This window comes from Miniopterus natalensis, chromosome 3 (assembly GCF_054644295.1).
Source record: "Miniopterus natalensis isolate mMinNat1 chromosome 3, mMinNat1.hap1, whole genome shotgun sequence".
Classification (NCBI taxonomy): domain Eukaryota; kingdom Metazoa; phylum Chordata; class Mammalia; order Chiroptera; family Miniopteridae; genus Miniopterus; species Miniopterus natalensis.
The window spans coordinates 10,229,030-10,242,974 of NC_142083.1; the positions used below are offsets into that span (position 1 = coordinate 10,229,030).

Below are 13,945 nucleotides of genomic sequence, written 5' to 3' on the forward strand. Positions count from 1 at the left end.
ATAAACACTCGGAGCGTAGGTGGGACCACGGCAGAGTGCAAACAGCTGCGCGCACACTAGTGTGGCTGGAGCTGAGGCCAAGGCAGTGACTGAGGATAATTAGAAGCCTGACTACTTGTCAGGCTCTGCTTAAACACTTTGCATGTATTGACTCATGTGATGCTCTCAACAAGCCTATGGAATAAGTACTATTATTAACCATATTTTATAGATGAAGAAAGAGAGACACAGAGAGGTTAAGTAAACTCTTCACATCACACAGCTAGTCAGTGGCAGAGCCAGGATCCAAACTCAGGCAGTCTGATTTCTGCATCTGTCCTCTGAGGAGGGTGAGGCCGAGGGGACAAGACTGGAGGCAGGGAACCCAGCTGGGGTTTGACGCTGCTGCTTGAACTTGAGTGATAGTCATTGTGATAGAGGGAACACTCAGAGAACAATTCGGGAGGTGAAACGCACAGGACTTGGATGTGGAGAATGCGGGAGAGTCGAGCATGAATCCCTCGCATCTGACTTGGTTCGGGGGATGGAGATGAGTTCAGCTTTGAACATGCTCCATTTTAGGGGTATACGGACATTCATTGCTATAGACAAGTGTGTAGCTCAGAGGAAAGGAAGGTAAATATCACGGTTTGGGAGTCAACGGCATGTAAGTGGTGAGATGAGGACATCTCCTGGGAAGTGTGTCTAGATCAAAAACGCAGTGAGATGAGGCTAGAAACCTGCGCACCGACATTTAAAGGGCAGGTGGAGAAGAGGGTGCCCAAGTGGCAGCAAAACAAAGGGCAGGGAGGTGTGAGAACAGTTAGTAGAGTGTGGAGTCGTGGGAGCAAGACAGTGGACAGGAAGACGGAGGGACCAAAGGGCCAAGTGCGGCAGAGGCCAGGAAGGTCACGGGCAGAAACACACCGTCGGATTCCACACTTAACAGGTCACTGGCAACTTTAGCTAAGGTGGTGTTAGAAGGTTGACAGGGGCAGAAACCAGACTGCAGTGGGTTGAGATGTGAACAGAGGGGAGGCAGAGAGGAAAATCATGGCCAATAACCCTGGCCAGGTAGCTCAGTTAGTTGGAGCGTTGTCCCAACTTGCCAAGGTTGAGGGTTCCATCCCCAGTCAGGATGCATACAAGAATCAACCAATGAATGCATAAATAAGTGCATCAGCAAATCAATGTTTCTCTCAAAAAAATAAATAAATAAATAAAGCAATGGCCAATAAGCATCAACCTGTCTTTTTAGTAAGTTTGCATGAAAGAGAATAGCATTTGTATGACAGCTAGAAGGGACCAGGAACCAACAGATTTTTACTTGATGTGGTTTGGATTTGGGTTACGAGGGCTGTAAACCTGCTTGTTTATTGCTGAGGGAAAGTTGAAAAGAAGTTGAAGATGCAAGAGAACACCGGGTATTTCCTGGAGTGACGGTGATGGGAGCATACAGCGCCAAGGGCACAGGTGGAAAACTTGGAGCTGAAGAGCAGAGACCTCTCATTCTCTGAACCTTCAGGCCAGGATATAAGAACAGATGTGGGAGCAAACAAGTTTATAGAAAGATCTCGCCTGACAGCTTCTGAGAAGCACAAGGCAAGATCGTCTATGAAATAGAGTCAGAGGTGTAGGAGCTGAGCGAGGAAACTGAGGATGAAAAAGGTTTAGAATGATAAAGGAAGCTGACAGAGAACAAGAAAGATTTAGGGGACAGCAGAATTTGGAAACCCTGCCTACTAGTGTGTCCATCTGCGCAGCGGCGTGATGTTCTTTAACGCTTCTTGGCTATCTATGTTGGCGCAAAGCAGTTCAATTATAGCTTTGATCAGGGCTGGGACTTTGCAGCGTGGGTGCAGCTGCAGAAGGGTGGAAGAAGATGCAAGCACAGTGAGGGGGCAGGTGAGAGAACAGTTCAGACAATCAACCGCATGCTCCAAGCTGGGTAGAAAAAGGAGAGAGATCTGAGTGGGGCAATAGATCTGAAGATAATGGAGGGATGGGGAGACAGAAGGTTTCATGAGAAGGGCAGATGCAATGGGAATCAGAAACTGAGTTATTCCCAGTGAAGTGGAGGCCCATGGGTGTGAATGGACGCAGAGAAGCAGAGATGAAGGTCTGGGAGTTGTGGTGATCAAGAAGCTGAGCTAGTTTGTTGGATATACACATGGACATGGAGGTCACCCCTTGGTGATGGCAGAAATGGGGTGTAGGTAGGTACCTAAGATCTCAGCAAAGGAGGCGGAAGGACCATGAGGTGAGCAGATTTCAAAAAGGAAAAGGAGCACAGCCAGATGGTACCAGAATTTTACGATACTGGAGGGTGAATGGCCTGAGTACAGCATGGGAGAGAAAGGAGACCAGCCCACAAGGGAAACGTAGGAAATGCCATATCAGCAAAGTTTTAGATTCTTAGTTTAGTGCATTTGCTCAAAGTCACATTTGACCCTCTGACGACAACCCGTGGCTCTATTTTCCTGTCTCCTCAGACGTTCCGCATTGCGCCCCCCATGTGCATCACTAAGCCAGAAGTAGATTTTGCAGTGGAAGTATTTCGTGCTGCGGTAACCCAACATATGGAAAGAAGAACTAAATGAAATTTAAAATATAAAAACCCACAAGCCTCAAGAGCTTCCCACGGACATTCAAGAGCTAATATGGGGAATTTCAGAACCACCGGTATTAAGTTGTAAAGGTCAATTGCCTACCAGTCACATTTGTTGACAGTCCCTGTTATGCTGAGAACTCCTTCAGCAAAGGATCTCTGCTCTCGCTCAGAGAATAAATCCCACTTGGTCTAGGTTAGCTCTGCTTATTTAGTTCCCCTTCGCAATGATTAGTTTGTGCATGATATGTGCCTATTTTGGGAGAATGAATCCTGAAGGACCATGTTTGGTGGAGGTGCCTTCACCCTTCACTCTTCATCTTCAGAAGAGATGTTTTCTTGCACTGAAGCATCATATATCATGATGGGACTGCATGAACCATGGCAGACACTTTGGGGACATGACACCAAAGCTCTTGTCCTGAGGTTGAAAGGTGTAGGGAAGTTGAGCCCTTAGTAACATCAGTGAGCCACTGACTTAACCAATCTGGACCAACCTTACCTGGGGGCTTCTTGTTATAGAAGATGATAAATTCACTGTATTTCACAGCCTTTTTAATTTGTTTTCTATTATTGCAGCCATAAACATGCTGAGAAATGATGCAGAAAATACCCAAATTTTTTAACTACTTTAAAATGTCTATCAGAAACTTTTCCATTCTCACTGCCATCATCCCACCCTGGACTAAACCCTCAGCACTCCTATTACAATGGTCTCCAATACAAGAATTTCCCCAACTCTAGTTATCAGAATGCACATTCATTGTGTTATTTCCCATAGGTGTTTACCACCTGGCTTAAAATTGACAAAATTTTTTCTTAATTTGACTTTTTTCACTTCAGTATATTTGAGACTAACCTTTCTATAACTATAATAAATGAGAGATCAGTACTACTTGTCATAACTGGAGAGTAATCATAAAAACAAAGTGAACACAAAGCAATGTAATTCCTTTATGGCCAGAACCAGTTGAGTGCAGACATTCTCAGGCTGAGGCTAGTGCTTTCTCTGTTCAAAGGGGAGATTAGAGAGTTTTTGAGGGGTGTTAAAAGATATTGGCAAAGTTCAATCCTCTCCTTAACACAAACAAAAGAGGTTCCACAGAACAGAAAGGGAAGTAACTTTCTCAGCATGCATGCAATGCGATGTTTATTTAAGTTGTGCCCAGTTTGAAGCCATGTCCTGCTGGTCTACTCTCAAGGTATCTGCTCCACCAACACATCCTACATTCACTGCGAGATTGTCTCCCTTGAGCACTGGCTTAAACATGGTATTCCTTTACACAGAACATTACAGTTGCTCCCTTGTCCCCTGGATAAGATCAAAATCCCTTTAACAAGGAACTCGGTGTCCTCCAGTGTCCAATATCCAAATAGGGCAAGCTCAGTGGAAAGATCATTGAATTAAGAGCCAAATGACCTGAATTCTAAACTCAGTGCTTCCACTTATTTGCTATAGATGACCTTGGGCACCTTTAACCTCTTTGAAACCTCTCTTTGTTCCCAGGCATATCAGTACTTGCCCTTCCTACCTGCTGAGTTGTCTTGGGAATTGAGTGAAGTAATGAATGTAATTGCTTTGCAAACTAATGAACTATGCAAATGGAAATTTCTTCACTTCAGCATAAGCATCTCTTCTTTCCTTCACTACAAAAGGTCCCAAGAGCAGTTTTTGGGCTTCATTTTTATTTCCTTGCATGTGTCCTTGCCTCGACCACTAGGATCTCATTCCTGCCTCTCATTGCTTGGAAACTGCCTTCTCAAAAGGCCACCAGGGACTTCCCTATGGCCAAAACATAGTGTTTCCTTGCAATGTTTTTTCTAAACTTCTGCTCCTTCTTAAATAGCACTTCCTTGGCTTCTGCAATCTGGTCCTTCTATCTGAGATGGCTCCTTCTCAGCCTCTTTCCCGGGGGCTCCTCCACTACAAGGTTCTGTCCTAGGCCCTCCCTTCTGTCCCTGCTACATTCTCTCCTGTAGGCAAGCTCATCCACTTCAGAAACTGCACCTATCTTGCCTGTGCTGATTGCCTTCCAAATACTCATCTTCAGTCCTCGACCTTTTTCCCCGAGCCCAACCCCAAATGGATCTCTTCTTGATTAATGGTACCTATTTTGTCTCAAGCTCACACTTTAGGTCATTCTTTTTCTCCAAGCTATCTTTTTGCCCTTTATATGACTAAGTCTCATGAATACTTTCTACAACAGAATTATTCTAATATGGCCCAATTATACCAAAGCTGACTTAATTTGGACTATCATTATCACTCCTAAATTATTTAAACTGCCTCCTAACTGGTGTCCCGGACTCCTTCCCAATCACCTTCTACACTGATGCCAATGTCACTTACTAAAAGGATCTATATGATCACATCTCTTATCCCTTGAAGCCTTTGAGGGCTCCCTATTGCCTGTGGAACAAAGTCTAAACTCCAACTATTAAGGTATCTAAGAGCCTTCACATTTTGCCCCCAAACTTTTTCCAGCTTTGCTCTCACCATTCTTTCCATGTCATGCACGACGGTGCCTTGTTCCCATAGTTCACTCTATCTGGAATGTTCTCTCTTTCTTTGCTAGTGGAAATTATGGAGTCAGGAAGATTGAATAAGAAAGCCAACCCTTACTTATGTTATTCTTCAAAGCCATTTTACCCTCAATGTTCCTTTTCTTTTACGATAAAGAAAAGAACATTAAATTTACAATAACCACTTAGGAATTTAGTAAAATGTGAAGAGGAAACAATAAAACAGAAACTTAAAACAAAATAAGCTTTCATGCTGAGGCGAAGGTCCCTGATACTGCCAGGACATCCTCCCCTGGAGGAAGGGGCTGAAGCATTTCATTGTTCAAATAAATTCATAGAACATATTCCTTGTGGCTTCTCGAGTCCTATGGGATCTTGTGTGTACCTAGCAGTGTCCCCTGTTAGTGTCTCACCTCTGGGGGACACTGTAGGACACTGTAGAGTAAAACTCAGCAATGGAATTCTGAAAGGTAGCTCGATCCTGGTCTCATGCCTTGACCATGAAGGTTGCATGGCTCTATCCCATGCCTGTGGATCAGGCTAAAGTGTCCCTCTTTCTTGACCAGCAGTTGGGGGTTTAAGATACGTCAGCCATCAGAAGTGTGGAGCGGGAAGGGCAAAAATGGTGGCCTAAGAGCATATATTTATTTCCTTCACTAACTAGTTAATAAACATGGTGGTTTCCTACCTCTTCCCAGTTGGAACCGTGGGCAGGAGTTTAGCACCATTTCTCTCCCTCCCATTTTCTGTGCTGCCCACAGGAGGTGGGAGGCAGGCCAGCTTACATAAGGCAGGGAGCCCACATCCCTGCCAAGCTCTTTTTCATTTCCTTTCCTGTTAAAACTAAAGTAAAGATAACAAACACTTAGCTCAAGTAAACTTTTTTCCACCTAGGGAACATATTGACAGTCACATGATTAGAATATAACATTGAAATATTGGCAACTATTTAAAAGCCCCTGGACTGTCAACCCACTCAGGAAGGGTAATTTTTTAAAACATCACATCACCCGGCTGGGCGTGGCTCAGCGGTTGAACATCAACCTTGGATCCAGGAGATCGAGGTTCGATTCCCGGTCAGGGCACATGCCTGGGTTGGGGGCTCCATCCCCAGTCAGGGGGCATGCAGGAGGCAGCCGATCAATGACTCATCATTAATGTTTCTATCTTTCTCTCCCTCTCCCTTCCTCTCTCTGAAATCAATAAAACTATATATTTAAAAAATACTAAAAATTAAAAATCACATCAAGCTTTGGTTATATCATTAATAATTATTATAAAAAGATGTAAAATAACACTTATAATTGGTAATACAGTAATAAACTATGCTCTTATTTGTGCTGTGAAACTCCATCTTTATAAAAACGACATCAGTGTAGTTTTTAACTCTCCAGGAATTCAAGCTAACCTCAGAAAGTATGGGAGGACTTCATTCTGCTTCCACCTTCAAGTCTTACATCTCACCTTTCCTGCAAAGAATGACAAAAGAAGACTAGAAGACATCACCACCTTAGAGCATCATAGTCATGGTCCAGAAGAAGGTTTAAGGGCTGCTGGCCCTGCATCAGCAGATGGCTCCAGGTTCATTAAAGCCGAAGCCTCACTTCCAACTGAGGCACAAACAATAAGGACGGCCCAGCTCCACCCCATTAAAAACGGGAATGGGAGCATGCACCACCAAGTACCTCACCGAAGACAAAGGGTCCACCTAACTTAGTAGGAGTGAAGACAGAGACAAAAGATTAATTCTACCATCCCTTTGGGTTTAGTTAAGATAGAAGTAGGCCAGCCTGCGTCTGACTGGTGGCAGATGTGAGGGGCATCTGGAAGAATGGAAGGCGTTGTGCTGGGCACCGTGCTGGAGAACAGCCATGGAGGGAGATGTCAGGAACACGGTTTATTCAGAGGCTGGTTGGGAGGGACACTGCAGAGGGCAGCTACTGGAAACATGAGCCTCTAATTAGATGGGACAACACAAGGGAAAGGAGGGAGCCGCACCTGCTCTCTAGTTGATTTGATTAAGGAAAATTGGCCTCTCTGAGCTGAAGCTTCCTGGGGTCCAAGAAGAGGGTAATATAACCCCATGGAAACCTTGTGAGGATTTAAATAAGAAAACAATGGGCAGCTGTGCAATGAGTACGAACTTTTTCCTTGAGGTACCTTTCCTGACACAGAGCATCCTCATGGCGCTTGGTTCGCACCGTGTTGGGCTAGTGTTCATGCCTGTGTATGCACCTCATCTCCCTCACCAGACCCTAAACTGCTGGCAGGGTGACCCTGTCTTCTCCATCCTCACATGCTGACGGCCTAGCAGGGCTCCTCGCAGAGAGGCAAAGACTAACTCCTAAGGGTGCCGTGTGCTTTTTATCCATAGATGCCACAACGTCACCAACAGCTGAAGGCCTCAATTAGGCCATCTGAAATAAACAATTAGCTATCTGATAGGACTTCTACATGTGAGTATCTGTGTATATTCAGAAACATATATATTATGTAGTTAGAAACATAGAGAGAGAGATGCATTTAGAAACAGAGATTTAGATATCTCATGCATTCGTTTTGTTCAGTCTGCTCCCTGATGCTGGAGTACCAGAGATTTTTACCTTGACCTCTTTTATTTTCCTCTCTGTATACTTTATCTGGGTGATTTCCTCCATTATGTAGGATGGCTTTAACCATCTAGATGCTGCTGATTCCCAAAAGTATCTCCAGGGCAACCTCCCCCTGGCCTACAGACTCACGTTGCCAGCAACTCCTTGAGGCTCTTTCCCTGGGTAACTGCTGCAATCTCTTCCACCTCCCTGGAGCGCACATGCCCCTCTGGGCTCAGGAGGTACTATCTGAACCAACTGCCTTCCCACTGTAAGTGCCTGGTGCCAGTAATTCCCCCACCCAGCCCAGCCAGTCTTAACCAAGGCTGGTTCTGATTGGAGTTTGCCTCCCTGCCATCCCGTGAGCTGCCCCGCTTACCTGCCCATCACAGCTTCCTTGTCTCCCCTCCCAGCCCCAGCCGTGCCTGTCCTGGCTGATGGGGAGTTTCATCGCTGGCTCTTGGCACTCTTTGGGCCTCCTTCGTCTGTTCAGTGTTCTGTTGTCTCCCTTGTCACACTGTCCAGACCGACAGTCAACATCTTTATCCATGAGTTAGCCAAGGCTGTTCCTGTTATCTAACGCTCTGCCCTAGCTAAAAGCCCTACTTGCAGGCACCGTTCCTTGCTACATGAAGCTAATTTTTAAAAAGCAAAAGGTGGGAGGAAAGAGTAGAAATTATGCCAGAAATAAAAGTTTGTTTTTCTTTTCTTCCTGTGATGGTACTGGGGGTGAGGAACGTCAATATAGTATGTGAACTCTAGCAGAGGTGGCATTAAAAACCAGTGTCCCAGCTGAGCTGGTCTCCAGCTAGTTTTATTGGGCACCACTGCCCACCAGGACCTCGTGCGGGGCCTGATCCATGCTGCTCGGGTGATGTTATGCCGGTTCTACCAACCCAAAAGGAGGGCCGTCTTTATTCTTGGTAACATCCCTAGAATCAACTCCTAGACCCTGGGAACCAACTCCTGTAAACTCCCTGCTTCCTTTCTCAAGCAACATCCCACCCTCTGTCTTTCTTAGCCGGGAGCTCCTTCCCTTCCCTAGAGAATTGCCTTCCTCTACCTCTTCTTCTATTTCTTCGAGCAGAATCTTTACACCCCAAATCAACTCCTTCCTTACTCCCCCAACTCTTCCAGAGGGATTGTGGAGAGAAGTGGTGGGTTTTGATACAAGGAAGCAAGAAGCGTTTTCATTCAGTCCTTCCAGTGCAGCAAAGGGAAGAAAACATTTTCATTTCTGTATTAAAGTGTTTAAGATTTTGCTACTCGTAAAAACATATTTCAGGGCCTTGGCCAGGTAGCTCGGTTGGCTAGAGCATCGTCCTGATATGTCAAGGTTGCTAATTCGATTCCTGGTCAGGGCATATAAAAGAATCAACCAATGAATGCATAAATAGGTGGAACAGCAAACCAGTGTTTCTCTCTCACTCTCTCTCCCCCTTCCTCTCTCTTTCTAAAATCAATCAATAAAAATTTTTAATTAAAAATTATGTTTCAGAAATGCATGCTGATATTTGAAAAAGAACCAAGTTCAGGGACTCACACTTCCTGATTTCAAAACTTACTACAAGCTATAGTAACTAAAATAGTGTGGTACTAACATAAAGACCAACTGTTCACTCTTTTGTTAATTGGGCCTATTTAAAATTAAAAATTTGTGCATCAAAGGGCACTGTTAAAAGAATGAAGACTAACATATAGACCAACAGAATAAAATAGAAAGCTGAGAAATAAACCCTTGCCTCTATGGTCAATTAATTTTTGACAAAGGTATCAAGACCATTCCATGGAGAAAGAATAATCTTTTCAACAAATGGTGCTGGGAAAACTGGATATCTACATGCAATAGAATGAAGTTAGACCCTTTCCTTACAACATATACAAAAAACAACCCAAATGGATTAAAGACTTAAACATAAAAGCTAAAACTATAATACCCTTAGAAGAAAACGTAGGTTAAAAAGTTATCATGTCATTGGATTTGACAATTTCTTGGATATGGCAACAAAAGGAAAAATAGATAAATCAGGCCTATTTAAAATTAAAAACTTGTGCATCAATGGGCACTTTCAAAAGAGTGAAGACCGCCCACAGTATGAGGTAATATATTGTAAATCATACATCAAATAAGGGCTAAATATCCAGAATATATAAAGAACCCCTACACCTCAACAACAAAAGCAACCCAATTCAAAAATGGGCAAGGAACTTGAATAGATATTTCTCCAAAGATATCTAAATGGCCAATAAGCACACACACAAAAAAAATGCTCAACATCACTGGTCATTAGGGAAATGAAAATCAAAACCACAACAAGATACCACTTATACTATTATTTATACATGAGGATGTCTATTATTTTAAAAAGCACAAAAAAACAGGAACGAACAAATGTTAGTGAGAAGATGTAGAAATTGGAACCCTTGTGCACTGCTAAGAATGTTTTCCTTTATGGAAAACAGAATGCTAGTTCCCCAAAAAGTTAAAGATAGAAATACTATCTGACAATTTTATTTTTGGGTATTCACCCAAAAGAATTGAAAGCAGGTATTCAAGCAGATATTTGTACAAATGTGCTCATAGCAGCATAATTCAGAATAGCCAAAAGGTAGAAACAGCCCAACTGCTATCTTGGATGAGCAGGTACACAAAATGTCACCTACGACTACAATGGAATAGTATCCAGTCTTAAAAAAGAAGGAACTTCTGATAACATGTTACAACAAAATGAATGTTGCAAATGTTATGCCAAGTGAAATGAGCCAGTCACAAAAAGACTAATATTGTATGATTCCACTTACATGAGGTACTTGTAGTAGGCAAATTCATAGAGACAGAAAATAGAGGTTATGACCAAAAGTTGAGGGGAGGAGGGAATGGGAAAATATTGCTTAAGAGGTAGAGCTGCAAGGAGAAACAAGCTGGCGGCGTAGGGAACAGCTGCACCCGCCGCCTCCCGCAGCCACATCAAAATGACAACTAAAATACAGAACCACCGTCACTCAGAGCCTCCTGAGATCTGGCTGAACAGAAGCCCCACAACCAGGGAGCTGAAGCAGCACCGAGACCGGCAGGAGGGGCAGAGACGCGGGCGCATTGGGGCTGGATCCAGGAGACGCGCCTGCGGGCCCACACCCGGTGCCGTGGTTGAAACCCAGGAGGGAATCTCGGCAGTGGGGGTGCCTGGAAGGAGTCAGGGGTCTCAGCCCCACAGCAGGCCCCCAGCCCAGGGCTCCAGGGCCGGGAGAGACGTCCCCACAAAACCAGCTGTGAAACCAGCAGGGACTGTGGCTGAGGGTCGCGGAGGCTGCGGGAGCCCCAGCTCCTCTCAAAGGGCCCGGCGCGGACTCACTCGGACGCTCCCTCTGAGCCCGGCGCCGGGCAGCAGCGGGAAAGGACCCGGGACACTCGGGGAGGGACTAACCTGCCTGGAATCCGGGCGAGAGGCGGAGGGCGGCTTCCTCCCGGGCAGAAGGGCTGGTGGAGGCCATGGCTCCCCTGGCGAGTCCTCCCCGCACAGCCGGCAGGCAGGCGCCATATTTGAGTCGCCAGCACCTGACTCGCACCTTTGGCCCCGCCCCGTGACTCCCAGAGGCCCCGCCCCCCCCACCTGCAGCTCATCCAGGCCATTTCCAGGGGCTTTTCTGTGCAAGCGGCCTCTCGAGCCCCATGCTTAGGACTTTCCTAAAATCTCTCAAACAAGCAGCAGCTGCCCCAGACGGCTTGGTAAGTGGCCCCAGGCCTGGCACTAGTGGCGGCCTGCACTGGATGATAGCTTGGCCTCTCCTGGACACCTCCAAGCCCAGCACAAGGAGCAGCCAACTATGGTTTGCTGTGTAGCTCATGCTGGGTGGTCCTGGGCAAGGCACTGGCACAGGCTGACTTTGCACCTCCCAGGAGGCCCCAGAGACAGTGCACCTGGTGGTCAGACTCAACCACGCTGGATTACAACCCTACCACATCCACGAGTGACACACTCAAGGGGTGCACTTGGTGAACACCAAAGCCCCACTACAGTAAGTCCTGCTCCATAGGGGTGTCTCCAGTACAGCAGCTCTTTGGCTATAGTTGCAGCCGGTCTTCACAGCTGACTGGCCTGGGGGTCAGTTCCTCCCAGTGACGCCAACAGCAACCAAGGCTCAACTACAAAAGGACAGTGCACACAGCCCACACTGGGGAGCATCTAGAAGGCCCAGCTCAGGTGACTGGGGAGGCTGAGCCACTGGACCCTACAGGACACCTATTACACAAAGCCACTCTACAAATTCCAAGAGACATAGCAGCTCCACCTAATACACAGAAACAAACACCTGGAAGCAGCCAAAATGGGGAGGCAAAGAAACATGTCACAAAGGAAAGAACAGAAAAAATCTCCAGAAAAGGAACTAAATGAAATAGATCCAAGCAAGCTAACAGACACAGAGTTCAGAATTTTGGTTGTTAAGGATGCTCAATGATATTAGTAAGAGTATTACAAAACCAAGTGAGACCATCAATGACCTAATAAAATACCCATTAGAAATGAAGGATACACGAACTGAAATGAAGAATAATTTACAGGGAATCAACAGTAGAGTAGAGGATGCTGAGAATCAAACCAGCAACTTGGAACATGAGGAAACAAAAAACACCCAACCAGAAGAGCAAAAAGAAAAAAGAATCCAGAAATATGAAGATAGTATAAGAAGCCTCTGGCACAACTTCAAGAGGCCCCACATTCGTATTATTGGGGTGCCAGAAGGGGAAGAAAGAGACCAAGAAATTGAAAACCTATTTGAAAAAATAATTACAGAAAACTTCCCCTACCCAGGGAAAGAAATATCGATTTACAAGTCCAGGAAGCACAGAGGGTCCCAAACAAGAGGAACCCAAAGAGGCCCACAGCAAGACACATCATAATTAACCTTCAAAAGACGGCATTTAAAAGACAGCATCATACAAACTCCATATATTTTCCAGGATCAACTGTACAAATAATGGTTTCTTTCCTTTTGCCTGTAAAAAAGAACGTATATGCTTAGGTTTCTGAGTATTTAACCTTTAAAAGATGGCATTTAAATTCTGTCAGCATTTAAATTCTGCCAGAGGGACCCACTCCTTGCCGGGAACTAAAGTTCCCTTTCAGCGGATAAAGGTTAAAATGCCAAAGGTTAAAGACAAAGACAAAATCTTAAAAGCAGCAAGAGAAAAGCAATTAGTTACCTACAAGGGAGCACCCAATGACTGTCAGCTGACTTCTCAACAGAAATCTTGCAGGCCAGAAGGGAGTGGCAAGAAATATTCGAAGTGACGAAAAGCAAGAACCTACAACCAAGATTGCTCTACCCAGCAAAGCTATCATTTAGAACTGAAGGTCAGATAAAGAGCTTCTCAGACAAGGAAAAGCTAAAGTAGTTCATCACCACCAGACCAGCACTACATGAAATGTTGAAGGGTCTTCTTTAAGAAGAAGCTAATGAACAAAAGAACCTGACAAACTAAATGGATCCAGAGACACTGACACATGCAACAGATGATCATATTTCAGAGGGAAGAGGGAAGGGGGGTGGAGGGTGGGAGGAGATTAACCAAAGAAGTTATATGTATATATGCATAACCCATGGACACGGACAATGACAGGGTGAAGTCCAAGGGAGGGGGTGGGAGCGAGGTGGAGGGGGTCAATTGGGGGGGGGGAAATGGGACACCTGTAGTGCTCTCAACAATAAAGATAAATTTTTTTAAAAAAGAGGTAGAGTTTCTATTAGAATGATGAGAAATTTCTGAAAACGGATAATGGTGATAGTTATACAGCATTGTGAATGTACTTAATATCACTGAACTGTACATGTAAAATGAGAAAATGGTAAATTTTACAAATTTTAAGATTTTTGAAAAGGACATATTCATGTAAGGGAGCATTTCTTCCACAGAGAACAGAAAACTAACAGAGATTTCAATTATATAAGTGAACGTAATGACAGAGATTTAGTTGCTTTAAAATAACGGGCTCGCTTTTGCGTATCTAGGCAAGAGAAAAATGTTCACTGTAGCACTGAGAACTCATGTCTTTTCTTCATGCACGGGTTTCTCAGTACCAGACACTGGCGTCAAGTCCTTCTTGAACAAGAGAAGGTACCAATACATACATCAAAAAAGGTAGGACCCAGCAGTGGTGCCAGGGCCACTGTACCATGAGCACTGCCACCAAATTCCATAGAGAATCTGTCCTCTGAAGCAGGTGCTCTCGCCTGTAAAATGAGC

General features: G+C 44.9%; 1 protein-coding gene across 5 annotated transcripts in view; it reads left to right on the forward strand.

Moving 5' to 3' along the window:
• Positions 1-2,579, forward strand: part of AGXT2 (alanine--glyoxylate aminotransferase 2) — a 28,913-nt gene extending 26,334 nt beyond the window's left edge. For all 5 annotated transcript variants that reach the window (XM_087815053.1, XM_016224733.2, XM_016224737.2 and 2 more), the window contains one exon: positions 2,472-2,579. In XM_087815053.1, the coding sequence (XP_087671179.1) occupies positions 2,472-2,579 (108 nt within the window). The remainder of the gene's footprint in view (positions 1-2,471) is intronic.
• The last annotated feature ends 11,366 nt before the right edge of the window (positions 2,580-13,945 follow it).